Raw genomic sequence first — 20,524 nt, 5'->3', positions numbered from 1 at the left:
TATCAATGAGTGACCAGTTCCAGAATCCCATCCGGTGTGTCTAATCTCTAGGGCCAGTCTCAGTGTCAGTGTCTTAGCCGGTGTTCCCTCCAGAAATCAGAGCCTGAGACGCGAGATAATTGACAGGTAGTCTGTTTTCAGGTGTGGTGCCAGGGAACAAGGGGGCGTCTAATTATGGGACCTTCTAAAGAGCCATGTAAAATACACCACACAGTTGTCTTCTCAAGGGTCTGAAGAGGGGCTTTTATCCACTAGCTCCTGTGCTCCATTAGTCAATGGCTGTCCCATGGGGTGTTAATCCCTCACACTTCCAGGCTACACGTGTAAATGCCACACTCAGCATCCAAGAAGCCCAGGGTGGAAAGCCAGAGAGGCGCAGCTGAGGCCAGGAGCTGTTGGAGGCGGAGCTGGTTGCTGCAGCAACAACTGGAGTAAGAAATGGGCTGAGAAAACAGGAGGCCGGGCGCGAGACAGTGTTGTTGGTCTTCAGGTTTTGACCTTAGCTGAGTTTCCGGGGGAAAAGGCAGAAAATCCCACTCAACATTTTGTTATATAAGTATAAGCGATCTTTACATGATACTGGAAGATCCCTATGTACTTGAAATAAAAAGTCACCACTAACAGCACCAATACCCAATTTTATTTGCTGTTTGTATTATCATTGCAAAAAGAACCATGGTTTTGATAACACCAAGCTTCTTAGCCTGTCAGCTATTCTTTTTATAGTCTTTCTAATAGTGTTAACTGATCTGAGTTGATCTTTTCCCAAAGTAAATTCTTAGTAAAGCTTGGACATACTCAAATTTTAATCCAAATGACTTTTAAGAACTCAGATCCACATATAACTTCATTACTAACTTCTTTCATACTCATCCAAATGTAACTGCCTGTTTTGGTGTTGTTTTTAACTCATTACTAGATATTTTGGAACTCTCATTCCTCAGAAGTTTCATTTTGTTAATATTTCAATCAGTGTTTCCTTTTTTAGTAAGATTTGAAATTCTATTTTTAACTAACCTATTTTCAGTGAGATACATAGTAATTATTTGTAATCTTGAACTCTAGAGTTTTAAAGTGGAACAGTTTTTTTATATTTAGAAAAAGTCCTTAAAATGTGGAATCTTTTTATACACTTGTACGATTTTAAAATATATGTTTAATTTAGCAATATAAAACATGAGAGCTACACAGGGCTAAAGATAAAAATTTTACTAGCAATATAAGGTCCTTACAAACATAAAGTGGAAAAAAGTAGGTTGGCAATTGCATTTCACAATATCCCTTGTAGAGGGCAGCAGAGAGCTTAGATTTTTGTTTTTTCTTTACCCATAAATAAGGCTTTCCTAGCCTAATTTCCAATTGCTTGTTATTGTTCCAGACAAAAGTAAATAAAAACAAATATCTATACCAAAAAAAGTAATGATTATTCTTCAGCTTTAATTTATTTCTAAATTCCAGAATTCTAATTTCACATTAAAAGGAGAAAAAAGGTAAGTAGGGTAATAGTCCTTTTTCTGTAGAGAAGGGAAACATCTTTCTCTTTACCTTATTCAAATTTTAGGAAAGGAAGCATTGAAGGCTCCATACAAACAGAAGAACAGAGGCTATAACTAAACCTCATTTTTGGAAAACAGTAATTTTATCAAAAACTTGATTTCTTAAACAAAGCTGCATTATTACTTTTAGATAACACAGTTATGTTTTTAAGTTTATAAACTCTAGATTTTCTACACAAAGATACTCAACCAATCTGTGTTTCAATTGTAGAAAGTCATATAAATAATTGCTATTAATAACATGATCATTAAAGTAAACCATTGATTGAAATAGGATCTCTTCTAAAACTTAAGCAGCTGGAACTATTTTGTTACTATCTTTTTATTTACCTGCCTATAATACAAGTAATCTCTCTACTGTGGTTTTATGCTTTCCTTCTCTATAAAATGTTGGCAGTTATTTAGCAAAACTAGCCTGGGACTAGGAGATTGGGTTTTAAACCCAGCTCTGCTCCTAACTCGTAGAATGACAACTAGCAGTGCCTGAGCACTGAGCTGTACAGACTGGTGCTGAAGGTGGTACACGGATTGTCTCACGGGGAAGAGACGTTGCAGCCACAGTTGAGCAGACCAGATTCAAACCTGTCCAGCCACTGATGACCCATGCAACTTGGGACAAGTTTCTTAAACTTTCTGAGTTTCCTCCATCTGTAAAATGAAGGTAATAATACATACTTCATAAAGTTGGTTGAATAAGATAATATGCATAAAGCTCCTAGCACAGAGTAAGGACTCACATTTCCTTTTTCTTTTTCCTCACTGTCCAGTTTCCTCCTAAGAAAACTGAGGAGGATGCATTAATGATCACAAAGGACCTTTTCAGCCCTCGTATTTTATAGAGCATTGTTAGAGTCAAGATTCTCTTAGGCTCATGGCTCAGAGTGCTAACTGAACATCCCTTGTCCATTGTTGCTTTTATAGATGCTGTCTACAGTTGTCTAAATTATATTTAGACCACAAACCTGAACATCCAAAATGAAACTAAGATTTTAGGTTTGGTGAGCTGGGATTTTTCTACTGGGACTATCACTATTAGACCCTACTTGGCTTTTGCAGGCTACTTCTGCATTTAAGACTTCTACCTTTACCCTTCGGATCCTTACTGAAGGAGAGAAATGAGAGATATCCTTTCCCCTCGTTACCTTGGCCTTACCTCTATCAGAACTAAATAGAAAAACATAGTTTGGAGAAAGACATCAGGTAAGAGAGCATGAGAATGCCCTAGCAACTTCTTTCCTCACTCCCACTCTGTGGGAGTCCTTTATTCCCTTATGAAACTAAGTAGCCATAAAGTATTGGCCTTACTTGGCAACCATTTTTTAGCTGATGAAACTAACTGAACCAGACTTCTGGGTTCTTATTAGCTCTGAGGGCTTAAGCAGATCAGTGTTCTTACCTGTAAAATTACAGAACTGGATTCCATGATCTCTAAGGTGCTTCCACTTTAATGCTGTATAGCATAGAACTACCTACCACAAACAGCCTCTCTTAAGGCCAACTGCATCACACATGTTGCCCAGGTGTGACCTGGTAATAAAGAATAGTTGATGAAATATAACCAATCACCATTACTTTTTTCAAAAGTCTAAAAGCAGAAAGACAAATTAAGAACATCATCCCAAATGCAAACCACATTGGTGTTTATGTAAGGGCAGCGTTCTTCCTTCCTGCAAGAAGTAACACTGTCCTGCGAACCTTAGTAAATTGTTTTTTATAGATTATTTGTCATTATAGTCTATGCCCACTATTACTCTGCTCTATTCACTCTTCAAACCTTTGTGGTTTCTCTTTTGTCTTTATTCTGCTGAACTAGCACACTTGAGGTCTTCATTAAACTTGTAATCACTAAATCCATGAATCTTTTCTTACCCTTCTTAATCTTTTTGCCATAACTAACACCTTTTCTTCCCTTGGCATCTCTCCAAAGTTAGATCCTTGGGCCTCTTTTCTTTTTGTCCAGATTTTCTCCCCCAGGCATCTCATTCACTTCCAAAGCTTCAACTCTGATCCCTGTGTCTCCAACTCCCCAGTCTAAATCCACCCTCTGACCTCTTCAAGTCCTTGTCCAACATTTCCAAGTTCTAGCTCAATAGTTTTATTAGCATGTTTTTCCACCACCGAAGACTGAGTATATCTAAAATGAAACCCAGAATTTTCTTTCAAAGCTTATTCCTCCGTATTTCTTTATTTGCATTAACAGTTACCCTTCCTAACTTTACAGTCGTTGGCATCTTTGACTTCTTGCATATGTTGTCTCTTGCACATATCCTTTTCCTTTCCCAAGGAAAAGGCCCTACCTTAGGCAAAGTTCTTGATCCCTGACTGTGATTTTTGCATTATGGTTCCAGCCATCTTTCAAGCCATCTTAAACATCACCTTACAACATACCTCTCATTATCTCTCTCACGTGCTCAGTAAAACCCTCTGCTCGTCTGTCTTTACCCAGCCTGTGACCTCAGGCTGTGAGTTCGCTTTTCGTGCTCCTTTGGGAAAGCCTTGCACTTTTCCCTTGCTCAGACCTTTGAAAAACATAACATGGCCTTCAAGGCACTGAAACATGTTACAGCCTCTTTCCTAGTGTCTTTGCCACCCTCATCTCATCTGCCAGAAGTGGTTTCTGAACTCCTTGCTAGCTGTACAGCTTATTTTGGACTTGTCAAAAGCTGTCTTGCATTACTTATCTCTTCGTGTGGCCTAGCTTTACACAATGGTCTGTTAGCGCTTTAGGAGCATATATGAAACCTATTTTTTTCTGTCACCCATAGCATCTAGAACAGTGCCTTCTACATAGATTTCTCAGATTTCTCTGACCCTAATAAATCCTAAGAATAGAAATGTTTCTGCAAATTATCAGCATCATATCATTCATAGTAGCATATGGTTAAGAGGAAATCCTACTTTTCGAAATAGAATACAATACTTACTGTTAAAGAAGAAAATCTGCTTTGTTGCAGGCCTACCAAACCAACAGAAGTAGAGTTGCTTCATAGAGGCAAGGCTTTGGACTAGAAATTGCACTTATGTAATATAAAAGCAAGCCCCCTGGATAATTAGGCTTTTCTTTAGTATATACATTATTTAACTCTGAATTACGATTTTCTTAAAGTTGTCAAGTCCGTTCTAAATTATTTTCTAGGAAATAGGGTTTTATAGAAAAAGTATCCCTGTGTGCAGCTAAGTACTAAGAAAGGTAACCTAGATACGCAATTAATTTGTCTTTGGGAATGCTTTTTAAATCAGGAAAAGCCTTACAGTAACCCAGTTTCCTTTTCCCCTCTGGTCTCACTATAGAAATTCCAAACCTCTTGATAAAGAGCTTTCTTTGGCAGAGAAAGCAGAGAGGCCTAGGTGTGCCCCGCTGTCAGTTAAGGGCGGTCACGTGTCCCTCGGGTGCCCGCCCACTAGACCCGGCCCAGCCGGCCCTGCCCACAGAGCCTGGAGTGCTGCTGGCCTTTCGAGCGCTCGCAGAAGCCGACGCTACGCTGGAGACGCTGGGTGATGGCTGCGCAGGGCAGCTGAGCGCCCAGCCGAGCCGAGCCGGGCCGAGCCGAGCCGAGCCGGGCCGAGCCGGGAACTTCCCTGCAGGCGGCCGACTCTGGGAGGACTCGGGCTGGGGGCGTGAGGGTACTCGGAAAGCATGGTGGCGCACGATGAGGTCGGAGGTCTCCTACCTATTAAAAGGACTATACGAGTCCTCGATGTGAACAACCAGTCCTTCAGAGAGCAGGAGGTGAGACTTGAAAAGCCAAAGGAAGGTTTCTAACTCCACGGAACTTTTACGATGTTTAACAGTTTATTAACAGTATATTGTTAAACTTAACTTTGATCTCACTGAGTATTAAAATGTATGGCTTTGATTTACATGCCGGTTTGAAATGTGTTTAGGAACTATTTATGCATAGCGTAGCTTGAGTGTACACAAACTTTTATACAAAAGAAAAACATTTTAAATGTATATGCTGTTCAGTTTGGTTAAATTGGTCACATTTCCGATGCTTAATACAGTTTTTTGTTTGGTTGGGGTTTTTTGGTTTTGGGGGGTTTTTGACCTGCATTTATTTATATTACCTAGTAAGTCTTAGGAACTGCTTTGTGGAGTAAGAGGAAAATAAGAATCCCTTCCTTGCAAGTTAGTGCTAGTGAACAAAATGCCATCTGACCTAGTGTTCATTTTTAATTTTCTTTCCACGTCTAATAAGTTCATTGTGTGTGACTTTTGTTCTTAAGAAAGCAAAATGTGTTAAAATATTTAAGCCAACGAACCATTATTTAGATGCTTCTGCCCTCCTTGCTTTTATTACCTAAGTCGTTGTACTTTTTAAAAGTCTATGAACATTTATCAAAATAAGTGATTTTTACGCCATTTTATTTAATTTTGATAGTTGACTTAATACTGTGTGGGCATTCTATTTATATAGCACACCACAATAATATATACACTCCATGGTTATACTATATTATTATACTTCTTATCTTCATTGGGGTGATGGTTTTGTGGCTGTATACATCAAAATTATCTATACATTTTAAATATGTGCAATGTATTGTATATCTCAGTATAGCTGTGTATTATACATACGCACACCTTTTGGTAGTTAGAATAGCTGCCGTCTTTGAAAGGTATGCTTTCATTTGGTGTGATTTGGCTTTGTTTTTTGTTTTTCTGTTTGTTTGGTTTTGGCTTTTGTTAATATGTTTCTGTTTTCTCAAAAGTGGTCATCAGTGTAAATACTAAAACTGAACTAGTGTTTTGAGCTAGTCTTTTTGTTTGGTATCAGACACCGGCCATGTTTCTGGCATACCTTTATTCCAAAGATTAAAAACACCAGGAATGTTGTCAGGTTTTTAGCAACACAACCTTAAATAAATAACTAAATTTGACTATTTCTGTTTCTAAGAGGAAAGGGAAGACATCCTGTGAGATAACTTATCTTTATCTTTTTATAATTAACTTTTTCTTTTCATTCTTCTTCAAAGTTCTTGCCAGGTAGAGGAGAAAATTATTTATCCAGTAACCCAAATGAGTAAACCCCCAGACACATACTTGTTTTTTTGTGTGTCTTGATTTGGTTGACTCTAGAAGAGACCCTCCTGGAATATATTCTCTTATGTGACATCATTAGGAGAAAAAAACCGTTTTACAAAAAAACTGGGTTCACAACAGAATTTTTCCATGTTGTTCCTTTTATGTGCAAGGTACATTACAGTAAAAAACTTGAAATTGATTTTAACAATTTTCTGTTTATAGATATCCAGAAAATATTTTAAGGCATAAAATCTGACTGTAACTGGATTAGTAAAATAAATAGATTGATTAAAAACTCAGTCTCAAGTCAGATTCCCAATAACAATGCATGTGATTGCCTGGCTAAACTAGATAGTGTGGTTAAAAGCTAACCTAAGTAAACAACATAAATGAATATTAGAGTTCATAAAGTGAACTCTAGCCCTGGTGAAAGGTTGCCTACAGTAGAAAGTTCCTTGAGCATGTAAAACTTGCTGGTGTTCTTTATCTATTCCCGTAGGTTTTCAGATTGTCTTTTGAGGAGGGTGTGTAGTTTCAGTATCTGTACTCATTCTTTAAGCTTCTTGTATTTACCATAATGCTGTTAACAATGCTCCAAAACAAAAATAAACAACCACAGCAGCGAAACCATTATGAAAGCCTTATTCTGGCTAATGGTAAGATAGGTAGAGTCCTACTCCTCTCTTCCTTCTTTACCTCCAAACCCTGTACCTGCATTGTGTCTGCAAAGGGGCAGAGGTGGGCAGAATCCCAGCTCTCAAAAAACACCAAACCAAGATAAAGTGGCTCATCTAGACCTCTAAAGAAAAACTGCTTTTGGTTGTAGCTCACCTGGACCAAATTCTAACCTATAAAGAGACAATTTTTTGTCCCTACCCTATAGGTGACCTATGAATGCATAGTTCATAACACTTTTCCACAAAAGTTGTCTGTATGATTTTTTTCAAATAATGTATTTTTCCTGAAATTGGTGAGCCATATTCAGTATTATGCCTTTACATTTGTCACACTTTTTGAGTTATTTTATTCATTAAAATTCTTCACACTTTTGAAATAAATATATATGCTAAAAGTTTGTGTTGTGTCTGCCAAACATTCATCACATATGAACTTTTAGTAAGGCAGGAAAGTTACTTTTGGATCTTAAAAGCCAGTGTGAAAAGTACAAGGTGTCCTCCCACCCCACCCCCTCCCCCATGTACTTCCTGATTCAGCACTACTTTGGTACAGAGAGATTTAAGAGTATCATGCTGTACTGACTGAGCTAGCCAGGCGCTCTTACCAGACGTTTTAGATTAGATACAGTCCTGAGACTAACATCTCCTTTGTGAAGAAGTGAGATTATAGGTGGGTTTCTAAAGGACTGTGGAACATATTTAATAACAAAATACTGCTTAGCATTATATCCTGCCACCCTAAAGAGACAAAATCCACATTTCAGAGTTTTAGTTTCAGAAAGATGCTTTAGATATATTTACATTTAATTATCTAAATCTAAATTCTGTAGTTTTAATTTTAAATATAACAATTTTAAGTTACCAGGAAATTAATAGTTGTACTGATCCAAAGATAAGAATTTTTTGATTTTATGTATTAAATTAGATATCAAAAATTCTTTTCCTTCCAGCTAAACTAACATTTCCTTTCAAATTCACTGGGAAGAGCACCTTTCCAAAGACTTTTAAATTGAAATTAAATATTTTATGATTTACTAGGAAGTCAAATTGGTTATGCTCTAAACAAGGAAGAGGAATTAACCTCTCTTTCCAAACTATGGAACAGAACTTTCTGACAACTGCTTTGTTTCTAGTTGGCGTTGGCATATCTTACTTTGTGAGGTAATTATATCCCCATTCAAACAGAAGCGTCTTTGTCCTGTCTTTACTCAAGAGAAAGGAATGCCTTCTGCCGCCTTCTGCCCGTGCATGTGTCGCTTCAGTCTCGCACAGATGGGTCTGGTAAAGGCATCCACACATGGCCTTGGCCACACAGTGTGTCATTTTACTACATATCCCGGAGGCTTCTTTTTTGGTTCATTTAACATTGGCACATTAGTGGCTTTATAGTCACATTTTTACTTTGGAGTTAATTATTTTGGCGGGGGAAGGTTGGTCTGCAGCACCACCTCTTAAGGACTCAGGGGCCTGAACTCTGTTGGTTGTCCACAAAGTCTCCTTACCTTAGTGGGTCCCATTCCCTCCTCATATGTGTATATACCTTTAGGAGCTTTAGTAAGTCTAACTGCTTCTTTGAATATTCAAATCATTTAAGTTTCTTTCCGGAGGATTTTAACCCTTTCTGCCACTTTACTTTTAAATTATTCTTAGGGAATTATTTTTACTCACTTTCCTCATCTCTTTTTTATGACCAATCAGTTCTTTGATTGGTCATATCAAAGAATTCTTAGGAAAAAATTTTTTTCATCTGTCATTTTTAAGTGGTAATTTTTATATAATTTTTTATCGTATATCCTTCTGAAGTCTCATTAAAATTATTTTGTCAAGTATGCCACAATTGTCAAAGGCACCAAATACAAACAAATAATTATGCTCCATAGACAACATAAAGGATAGGCCTGTTTTATGATCTGGCCTTCTTTATCTCAATAGCTGTGTGAGTCACCTAATGGTATGCCTCCATTTTCCTAGCAGGTAAAATTAGAGTAATGCAATTTGTAAAATTTTGAGATCTTTGAATGATAAATGATGTGTTTGCTATACTATTATTATTTTAAAAACAATACGTGTAAAATAATATGTCTTCTGAATTTGTATATATTTTTCCTTGAAGTTAATTAAATGTATGAAAGAGGATCTAATTATTTATAAATACCAACGTTTACATAGTAAGTAGAAATATTCCTAAGAAAGAATGTTAGTAATAGCTAAAACTTAGTATGCTCCAAGAACTGTTCTGAGCCCTTTAAACATACCTTAATCTTCATAACACCTTTATAAGAGAAGTTCTAATATTAACCCCATTTTACAGATGAGAAAACTGGGACCCAGGATGTTTCCTATCAAGTGTCCAAACCAGGATTTGGACCCAGTCAGTCTGATTCCAGAGGCTGAATGTCCTCTTAACCACTGTCCTAACTGTGCTAGAATACCTCCACAACAGGGACCTACCTCACTGCCTTTAGAGCTGACCCATTCCAATGTCAGATGCGTTCATTTAAAAGCTATTCTCTAACTGAAGTATTCAGGAGTGAAATGATAGAATGTCTGGCATTTGCTTTAAAATATTTCAGTAGAGGCAGAGATGAAACAAATTGTTACACTAAAAACTGTTGAAGCTGAGTGATAAGTACATGAGGTCCATTATGCTATTCTCCCCTTTTGTGTATGTTTGAAATTTTTCTAAATAAGGAGGTATTTTTTAAAAGTTACTCTCTATATTAAGCTAAAAGCTTCTAAAGGATTTTAGAATCTAACTTTTAATTTTGTTTTTTTTTCTGTTTAATGATAGTATGTTATGTTCTCAGAGTGATGTTCAGATATTTGACTGGCCTTTCTTATACCATTTATTATTTAATAAATTACTGTTATTCATTAGTGTTCTTTGTATTTCAACAATGAAAAACAACATTCATTTTCAGAGTTCCATGTTTCTGCATTTTATACTGTACAAATATCTGGTTTTTGAGAGGGCTTAACTTTGTCCAAACTTGTTTGAAATCATTACACCTAAACACACATTTAGTATAACTTGTTTTTGTTTTCACAGGAGCCAAGCAATAAAAGAGTTCGACCTCTAGCTCGGGTCACATCCTTGGCAAATTTAATCTCTCCTGTAAGAAATGGAGCCGTCAGACGATTTGGTCAAACCATACAGGTAGGGACAAGTAATGTAGTGAGGGGACTTTTTATAAAAGCCTAAAACTTGCATTTTCTTTGAGTCATACAAACAGGTTTGTACTATTATAGTTAGACATAACTTTCCTTTTTGGAATATGCTGGTAAGGCATATTGTTGCCGGAACAATATTTATATAACCGCATTATATTAGTTTGTATCTTATATCAAAGCAAGATCTTGGATAGTTTTTATTCACAGAGAGAATTTTGACTGATAAATATTTTAGAATACTGCTAGATAGAAGCTTGGATAAATGATTGTTTTATGCATAGAGAAATTCTCAGAACCTTGCTTTTAATTTGTCTTTCTATTTTTTTTAAGAAAAAAAATAATAATTCCTGTATCCTCCAAACCTTCTTCTCGTTCACCTCTTTCTTTTCTTTTCAGTCATTTACCCTTCGTGGTGACAACAGATCCCCCGCTTCTGCCCAGAAGTTATCCAGCAGATCGACAGTCCCGGCGCCCGCCAAAAGGAGAAGCAGTGCCCTGTGGTCAGAGATGTTAGACGTCAGCATGAAGCAGTCTTTAACCTCCAGAGAGATCAAACGTCAGGAGGTGTGCCACGTTCCGTAGCAAGACCATGTGTACTGGCTTAAACTAAAAAAAATAGACCCTGATTCTTAAACATATGTTTTGCCAGAAGAATAGCAAACTAATGCCTATGGCAAGATAAACTTGCATTTTTGTACTTGAGTGCCGTTCATAACACATGCTGAGCAGCACCTGTGATGGGGGGTGGTCATCCAGTTTAACAACTCGGATGGGGTAGAATTATGAAACCTACAGCATCCTCTAATTTGAGATTCCATTCTGAATTACAGTTTTCAGACTGAGTCACTTTAAAAAGCGCCGTTCAAAACGTCAGTTAAATAATGATAAATATCAGTTGTATATAATTTTTGTTTCTCAAAGGGAGGAGTGATCTATGATGTTTGCTGGATTTTTTTTTAGGCAATATATGAAATGTCCCGAGGTGAACAGGATTTAATTGAGGATCTCAAGCTTGCAAGAAAGGTCAGTAAATAACTTTCTATCATGTGCCATAGTTTTTAAAAATTACATTTCACAAATTCTAAAGGATGATTTTCTTACCTTTAGAAGTTGAAAAGTAGAGAATATCTACTGGTGAATACTTCTTTTAGATGAGGTTTATTAGATGCATCTCTTCAAATATGAATATCAGTAAGTCTATTTTGGGCTTAACATATACTTTAATTTCTTTTATGTATAAAATAGAATCCACACTAGTTTTACATAGTTAGTCATGCTTGCATTCAAGTACAGATCTCTCATCATGTTTTATTTGCTTGGTCTCTTTGTGTGACACATTTCTCCCCTCTGACAGGCCTACCATGACCCCATGTTAAAGTTGTCTATTATGTCAGAAGAGGAACTCACACAGATATTTGGTGATTTGGACGCTTATATACCCCTGCATGAAGGTAAGATAATGCTACCTAATTTTCATAGGATTCTGAACAGCAGTAACAAGTAATTTTAAATCTAAACTTCTAACTTAGTGCTGAATATTTTTAAAATTTTTATTGAAGTATGGTTGATTTACAATATTATATTAGTTTCAGGTGTACAGCATAGTGATTAAGATTTTTTATAGATTATACTCCATTTAAAGTTACTATGAAATATTGGTTATATTCCCTGTGCTGTACAATATATCCTTGTAGCTTATTTATATTATATATATTCTATATATTATACACAGTAGTTTGTACCTCTTAATCCCCTGCTCCTTAATCTTGCTCCTCCCTGAATTATTTTTTAATTAAACCTATTATTGGCATTTCTGCTTCTTTACACTTCAGATTTGTTGGCAAGAATAGGAGAAGCAACCAAGCCTGGTGGAACAGTAGAGCAGATTGGTCACATTCTTGTGAACTGGGTATGTAGCAAGTTGTTGCCTTCAGATAGGTTTATACAGATGTGCCAGACTTCTCGTTTGTGATCAGTATCACATTGATTTGATCCAGTTACTGGATTCTAAAATCAGATAAATAAGGCATTAAAACTGAACAAATTTACATAGCTGTAGAAGTCACAGTCTCTGTTTAAAAAATATTTCATGAATGATGCAGTTTCATTTGTCTTAAGAATATGTTCCTCCTTAGACAGAATTCCCACATTATATACCATCAGTTATCTGTTTTATTCTCTCAGTTGAGTGCCTGCCAGATGCCAGCCACTGTTCTAGGAGGGGTGACTAGAGATTCAGTGATAAAAGATAGTCTCTGCATTTATAGTCAAGTGAGAGAACAGTCAGTAAATAACCAGTCTCCAGGCTGGTGAAGAATGTGAGAGAGGAGGGCTCAGGTGTCCTGGGAATACAGGAGACCGGCATGTAATTGAGGCTGGGGGAAGTAGGAGGCATGAGTCTTTGTTTGGATTTAGCCATATTAGGGAAATTGAAAAAGGGCATTCTCAGATCGGCCCGAAATACTATCCAACCCTCATTATCACCTGCAGGAAAATTTTCACAGCTTGTTAAAACTTTCAAGAATAGCTCTAAGTATTCTATGGTAAATTATATTAGTTTTTCAAATGTTAAACTGATTCTGAACTGTGATAAACCTCAAAGGATCATATAATAAGCTTTTGATAAAAAAAAAAAAGAATAGCTATAAGTTTTGTGTTTTGTGTCCACAGTCTTACTAATGGACTAAATTGTAACAGGAACTCATTATACTTTGTTTTCTCTTATTACTCTTCAGTTGCCAGGCTTGAATGCCTACAAAGGCTACTGCAGTAACCAGCTGGCAGCCAAAGCTCTTCTTGATCAAAAGAAACAGGATCCAAGAGTCCAAGACTTCCTCCAGCGATGTCTTGAGTCTCCCTTCAGTCGAAAACTAGATCTTTGGAGCTTCCTAGATATTCCTCGAAGCCGCCTTGTTAAATACCCTTTACTGTTGAAAGAAATTCTTAGACACACTCCAAAAGACCACTCTGATGTTCAGCTTCTGGAGGAAGCTGTAAGTAGTCCAATAAGTGATTCTTATGTTTTTCAAGTTTACATATTAGCTTGCCTGAGAAAGATATACAATGATACTCTCACACTGTCTGCATGTTGAATCAGCACAGTGAAGTTTTCTGTAGTCGTTTTAAGTTCTCGTATGTTACTGCACTGTGCACTAATAAAGAGATGTGTAACACATAACACATTTTATATTTATATTTTAGTTAGAAGACTGGATTCTAATCTGATCTCTTCCATCAGCTAGCTATGTGACTTTGGGCAAATCACCCATTTGGCGGAGGCTGTAAAATGAAGGGACGGCTGAAGTACCCAATTTCTAGAGTCCCTTCAAGCTTTAACATTTTATCATTTTAATGTGACATTTTAGTCCTGTAGGGAAACAGGATAAACTAATATGCTGAAAATGCTACATTGATTTTTTTTGATTATTTTTAGATATTGATAATACAAGGAGTTCTCTCTGATATCAACTTGAAGAAAGGTGAATCGGAATGCCAGTATTACATTGACAAGCTGGAGTATCTGGATGAAAAGCAGAAGGACCCTAGAATTGAAGCAAGCAAAGTATTGCTTTGCCATGGGGAACTGAAAAATAAAAATGGACATGTAAGTGCATTTGGACACTAACGTGAAGTGAGCAGTTACTGCCCTTTTCCCACTGTTTAATTTTTTTCCACATTGATTATGAAGCAGGTTTGTAAAATAAGCTCATCACATACTGAAAGAAGGTAACTGGATTTTATGTTATCAGCTTTGGTAAAGCAAACATTTGGTTTCTGTCATTACTGAATAAGTTAAATGTCTTGGTGGAGAATCAGTAATCATTTATTTTTTAGTTTTGAAGCATAAATCAACTTGTTAGGCTAGGGGTTCCTTTCTAAATAAATTATTAGTTTTATGATGTTTAATAAAAAAATTTTTTGAAGAGTTTATAGTAATAGAAGTAGTTTTTAGCACTACTAAACAAATTTTTGCAGCAGATTGAATGAGAGCAAACTTATTTTTTAAATCTTAATTACAAAGGTACCTGCTAGAACTAAGTATAAGCATGGGATGGTATTTTTATTTCATTACGTGCTTTTCAGAAGCCCAATTTGTAAGTTGAGGTTCTTTTTGGAAAGAGTTAATCTTTCATCTCTGATTTCTATCATGAGGCCTCATTGTTCTATAAAAGCTTAAATTTATGTGGGACAAAACAGAACAATTAACATTTTTACCAGCTTACATTTTTAAATTCTCACCCTGTTAGAAGACTGCGGTGTATGGTCCTGGTGTTCCAGTCACGTTACCACCGACAGTCAGGTCTTTGTGGTGTGTAGCGTTTGCTCAGCTGCTGCTGAATCTAATGTTACACACGGATAAAAAAGTTGCATGTAGTCTGTGATGACAAAAGCTCTCCTAGGAGAACATACATAGCTTTAAAATCACCATCTTTGTGAAGTCATTTGTAAGGGGGATCTTAGTAAATCAATTTGATGAAATTAGTAAGATCAAATCAAGTTGTTTTTACAATGGATTTCAGTCACTTAAAGTCACAAAGTTCCATATTTAGGAAGCATTTTTTTTTTCTCTCATTTCTCCAGAAACTCTACATTTTCCTGTTTCAAGACATCTTGGTTTTGACTCGGCCTGTTACACGAAACGAGCGTCACTCCTACCAGGTTTACCGGCAGCCAATCCCAATCCAGGAGCTGGTCTTGGAAGACCTGCAGGATGGAGACGTGAGGATGGGAGGGTCCTTTCGAGGGGCTTTCAGCAATTCAGATAAAGGTAAAAATACATGCTTTAAAATAGTTTCAATAATCATAAACTCAGTTGTAATCTTTAAGAATTCTGTCCGCACACAAAAAACTAAAAATGAAATGGGTTCCATCATCCTATACCTATTACACTCCTTGAGTTGGCAGGTGCTGTGCTGCTCTGACACCAGCACATGTACCTAATAAGTAACATCTAGGCACTATGTAATGTATCTGCCTAACAGATGTGCATGCTGTATAAATACCAGCACCCATATTCACTTTATCTGGAATAAACTTTTTAAGTCTGATTTCCATTTTTTTATTTTTTTTTTCCTAGCTAAAAATATCTTTCGAGTTCGCTTCCAAGACCCCTCTCCAGGCCAGTCCCACACTCTACAAGCCAATGATGTGTTCCACAAGCAGCAGTGGTTCAATTGTATCCGAGCTGCCATGGCCCCTTCCCGGCAGGCCACCAGCCCCTCCGAGCTGCAGGGCTTGCTGGAGCCCCACGAGGAGTACGGAGAGAACTGCCCCCCTGCCAGCAATGCCAGGGCCCAGAGACGGGCGTCCACGGCATCCAGCGTGACTCAGGTGGAAGTTGATGGAGATGCTTCCGAAAGTGTCACCCCAGTGCACACAGCAGACGACGCTAAGGGCATGAAAGCGCCCCGAGCCCAGGCTGGCCTCCGAAAAGCCAGGGACAAAGCCCAGGTCGGTGGCAAGCGGAAAGAGACACTGGTGTAAAGGAAGCTCTGTGGTAACCAGGGGAGAGACTTTATTTATAACTGTGTACAGTTGTTCTTTCTTGTAATGTGAGTATGGGAGCGTTGCAGGGTTACTTAATACCAGTCTTCACATTTTCTGTTTTTGGTTGGGTTTTGGTGGTTGTTTTTTATTTTTTTATTTTTTTTAATGGCAGCTAAAGATATATATACAGATTACTGTTAAACTGCAGTCTTTTTTTTTTTCCTCAGATCATCTAGAACATGTAAGTCTGGTATTTTTAATCAAATGAAATACTTATGAAATGGGTTTTCTCTTCATTCTGCATTCATCATGACTTTTTAATACCAATTGTGATATTTATAATATTGGCCAAAGCTTAAAATTTTGCAAATACCAGGATTTTACCAGTGTTTATTTGATAAATTTTACATGCAGAATTTGAAATTTTAATATCAGCATCTAAGATCTACTTGGAATATATGTTTGTAATATTTCAGAATTTATGTTGAAACATAAGTTTCTTGGAAAAACAAAACTTAATAGGTTTTCCATTTTACCAACTGGAATGCTTTTTATTAGTTTGTTTTTCACTGCACATTCCTCATTTTTCATTGATTTAACCTGCCAATTATTTAATTTTTTCATTGTAAAGTAGTTTTTAGTATTTGCTTTTATTTTTTTACTTTGATGCCTTTTCAAATTGGCATGTCTTTAAAGTGTTTTTCTTCCTTGATTAAAAATGTGTGTGTGTGTGTGTCTGTGTGTGTGTGTGTGTTTGTGTGTGTATTTTTAAATCATATTAACTTTACCAAGTGAAATCAAGCCATACTGTTTTTGAGCCAGTTAAGAAAATTGCAATTTTTAAAGTGTAGTATTTCAGGGTTAGAACATACATGAAATGACTCAGTATATTTTGGACTACTGAAAGAAAACCACCTTAAGGATTTTCATGGAAAGTTAATATTGTCTGAAAAGCAAGAGGGAAGGCAGTTGGCTGGTAATAAGTATTAAAAAAAAAAAAAAAAAGAGGGAAAAAGAGTGTAGTTTTGTCTTAAAGTAAAAAATGTCTGGTTGTGTCAGACATTTATGAAAGATAGTAAAAGCTAAACTTGAGAGTGTGTAGTAAGTTGTAGAAGGCTTGAGGGAAGTGAACTGTATTTGCCTTGGTTTACAGTACTTGCAAATAATGGGTTTGAAAAGAAAATGTGTTGAAAATTTGACCGTATGAGATCAGTTTTGGCAGATGTATTCATAAGAGACTGGTGAATCTTTTACTATGAAATGTTTCTGTTCAAATGAGATCGTAGTCTTTAAGGCGGGGGGGCTAAAAGCCCTGTGTCATGGCAGATTTGTAATGGTGATCAGCTCAAGTAAATGTTGACTATTATGTGAACTATATTTGGCCAGTGGAAATGAAAATTGAAAAAGACTGTAAATAGTTAAATCCAAATGATTTCTCTGTATAAATGAATTATACAATTAAAAAAAAAAAAGTCACACACATAATCACCCTTAAAGGTTTCTTGGCTGGTGGATGTTTCGGGGACGTTTGCCAGAATGCGTTGGTATAGCAAAGGAGGTGATGGCAAGCCTCACAAAGTTTTTTAAAAAGTCATAAATACTTACATCTTTGAAATTCATTGAAAAGTAAGAGATTCAATTAGGTCAAGTTTTTTGAATCTTATTAAACCATTTAGAACACATTATAATCAGAAACAGCAATTGAATTGAAGACAGCTGAACATCTGGCCACTTTCTGGATACAATAGTAAAGCTATTAACAAAGCATCCTCATTAATTTGATTACTTTCTGATTTTAATTTAGGTATATCAGGTTTCTAACTCTGGACATTCAAAGTCAGTAGTGTAGATTATACCAGTGGTTGTGATCTGAAAAATCAGCAAGATTTCTAATCATTTCTAGAGATGTTATAAGATACAGTCTCTTCCAGAATTACCTTGATCAGCCTCTGAAGTTGTAGAAACAATAGTAGTTCTAATATTAATGAAATGATGTTCCACTGAAAACTCTAGCTTCCTTGGGTTCACTCAAGGGAAAAAATAAGACCCAGAAACTGAATAATTGTGTAGAATGAACACTCTTCATAAATTGCATCTGTATTTGAGAACATCTGATAATTAGCCTAGTAGTTCTCAAGCCTGTTTGGGCATCAGAGTCACGTGGGGTACTTTGAAAAAAATAAAGGTAACTGAGCCTCACCCCCTAGCTCCCCTCCCCCAATTCCCACACCTGTTTCACTGAGTCAGTATCTGGGGGGGTGGGAGTAGAGGGCTGATAATTTATATTTGTAAACACTCCCCCCTAGTGATTCTGATACAGTGAATTCCTTGGGTCAGCACTTAGTAATCACTGATCTAGCCAGTAGCCATTATGTAAATGCTATATAGTAAGTACTGACATATATCTATTAGCTTCTCAGTTTGCCTTTAAACTCTTCAGAGTCTGAGTTGAAGTAAGTCCAGTTTCTCTTTTAACTTCTTTCCATGAGTGTGTTTGTATATTTTGAGCAAAGGGTAGTCTGTCTAAACGGAGGGCTCAACCTAGGATGTGTGCACACAGGTGGGAGGGGAAGCTCGGGCATCTGGATTAACTGTCAGCCAGTGGGACACCAGTGTCACTAAATCACCCTTGAATGTATTAAGACTGGCATTTCCTCAGCTGATCCAGGAGGCGACTCGCCACTCTTGTGCTGGCTTAGCTCTACTTTATGTTTAGTGCTTGAGTAAACGTGCAGACCCAGCACAGTACTTGGTTTTCTACAGTATATGTATGGCTAACACTAATGTTACTGAATTCATTTTACAGCCATCTTCAAATGCCTGGCTAAGGCTCCCATCTGTCAGTCTTGATGACTGAGATACAGACCAAAGTGAGCATCTCTCCAGTTCTCTTCCTTATTAGAACTCCTGCCTGTCCCTAAAGGGGAAACTTGTGGGTAGTATTGTCTGTTAGGGTTAGAAGTCCTGGAATTCAAAGTAGGTGATACCTCAGCCTGCAAACTTGGGCTTTTCTTAATCAGCATTAGCGAACACCCTTGAAAGAATCACATTCCTTTGTCCATTGAAGCTAATACCCGAGAGAGGAATATCCTAGCAAAGAAAATCTCCCTCAGTCCTAGAGTCTAGAACTTCCTAGATCAGAGGAGTTTGGGGTTTTGCTTGCATATTTGAGCAACTCCAGAACCAACTGCAAGTCTGAGGAACTTACCAGATATGGTGGTTTCCTCAGGTCTGGTGGTACATAATCTTATTTAGCATGAATGCTTTGAGACAATGGGAGCATCCACTAGGGAATAAATGTTTAAATCCATAGCTTCTAAATGATTCTGTAAGAAAAAGCACAACCTTTTAAATCGCCTTTGGAGTATCTCATGAAACCACCTGACTCCTTTGAGAACTGATAAAAAAAAAAAAATCAAGCATTTATTCTGCCCTTTCCTCTACAAACCGTATCTCAGGGTAACTGAAGAGCTGAGGAAGGAAAGGTTTTCTTTATAGCAGTAGCACAGCTAATTAATGAAGAAGGCATGATAGAATATCACCATTTTGTAAGCCCTGGTGGATTGATGGATCTTTATTTCAGCCATTAGTAAAGACCACCAGACACAGAGTACCTCCTGACAGTGGTGCCCCCACCACCTAAGCACTCTTGCCAAGAAAATCAGCCTGAGTTGCATCTGCAGGAAATTAAGACAAATGACAGTTTCTTCAACAAAATAAAATTGAAAGATGGAGGTATCTATGACTTAAGAGACATGTCAAACCATTGCAATGTATGGACTTACTTGGATCCTAAATCAAATTGTTTTTAAATAAGACAATCCGAAATATCCAGGATAGACTGGATATTTAAAGTCCCCTAGATATGGGGTTTTTTTAAATATAAATTTATTTATATTTGGCTGTATTGGGTCTTCATTGCTGCATGCAGGCTTTCTCTAGTTGTGGCAAGCGGGGGCTTCTCTTACTGCGGAGCACAGGCTCTAGGCGCGTGGGCTCAGTAGTTGTGGCTCATGGGCTCTAGAGCACAGGCTCAGTAGTTGTGGCGCACGGGCTTAGTTGCTCCGTGGTGTGTGGGATCTTCCCAGACCAAGGCTCCAACCCGTGTCTCCTGCATGGGCAGGAGGATTCTTAGCCACTGAGCCGATAAAATTGTATGAGGTCTGAGATTTCCTTCAAAATTACAGGGCAGGAGCATGGTTAGGGATAAAAATGAAACCAGATTGGCCAGCAGTTGAGAATTGCTGAAGCAGGATGAGAGATCATGAGAATTCATTATATTCTTTGTGTATCTTTTTGAAGATAAGTGAAATTTTTCACTAAAGAAGCAGAAGTTAAAAAGAAAAAGAACTTAATGAAATTCCAGGATCCTAATGTTTCCAACTTTTCAATCTCTTAACCTACTCTGAACCCCCAGTCTTCACTTTTCAAAATAAAGGCAGAATGTTTATCAAATACAGATGATTTGCTCTCTACCCTCTCACAGATACACAAACCTTTTGCCTAAATTCAACATTTGTGTCCTCTGTTACAGTTTGGCAACAGGATCGGACTAATCTGGATTCTGGTTTAATCCACACAGCCTTTTCCTCCCTCTACTTTCCTTT

General features: G+C 37.2%; 1 protein-coding gene across 2 annotated transcripts in view; it reads left to right on the top strand.

The window, feature by feature from the left end:
* The window catches only part of NET1 (neuroepithelial cell transforming 1), a 50,096-nt gene extending 32,592 nt beyond the window's left edge, over positions 1-17,504 (top strand). Inside the window, exons 1-10 of one of the 2 annotated variants that reach the window (XM_007167449.2) lie at positions 5,023-5,286; positions 10,309-10,416; positions 10,827-10,994; positions 11,391-11,453; positions 11,785-11,881; positions 12,263-12,339; positions 13,166-13,423; positions 13,864-14,034; positions 15,012-15,198; positions 15,508-17,499. In XM_007167449.2, coding sequence (XP_007167511.2) covers positions 5,194-5,286; positions 10,309-10,416; positions 10,827-10,994; positions 11,391-11,453; positions 11,785-11,881; positions 12,263-12,339; positions 13,166-13,423; positions 13,864-14,034; positions 15,012-15,198; positions 15,508-15,914 — 1,629 coding nt within the window. In that variant the 5' untranslated portion in view covers positions 5,023-5,193 and the 3' untranslated portion in view covers positions 15,915-17,499. Of the gene's footprint in view, positions 1-5,022; positions 5,287-10,308; positions 10,417-10,826; positions 10,995-11,390; positions 11,454-11,784; positions 11,882-12,262; positions 12,340-13,165; positions 13,424-13,863; positions 14,035-15,011; positions 15,199-15,507 lie in introns of those variants that run through there. The other variant, XM_057544057.1, reaches the window with a different exon arrangement.
* The last annotated feature ends 3,020 nt before the right edge of the window (positions 17,505-20,524 follow it).

Source organism: Balaenoptera acutorostrata, chromosome 3, assembly GCF_949987535.1.
Source record: "Balaenoptera acutorostrata chromosome 3, mBalAcu1.1, whole genome shotgun sequence".
NCBI lineage: Eukaryota > Metazoa > Chordata > Mammalia > Artiodactyla > Balaenopteridae > Balaenoptera > Balaenoptera acutorostrata.
This window is presented reverse-complemented; position numbering and strand designations above follow the sequence as displayed.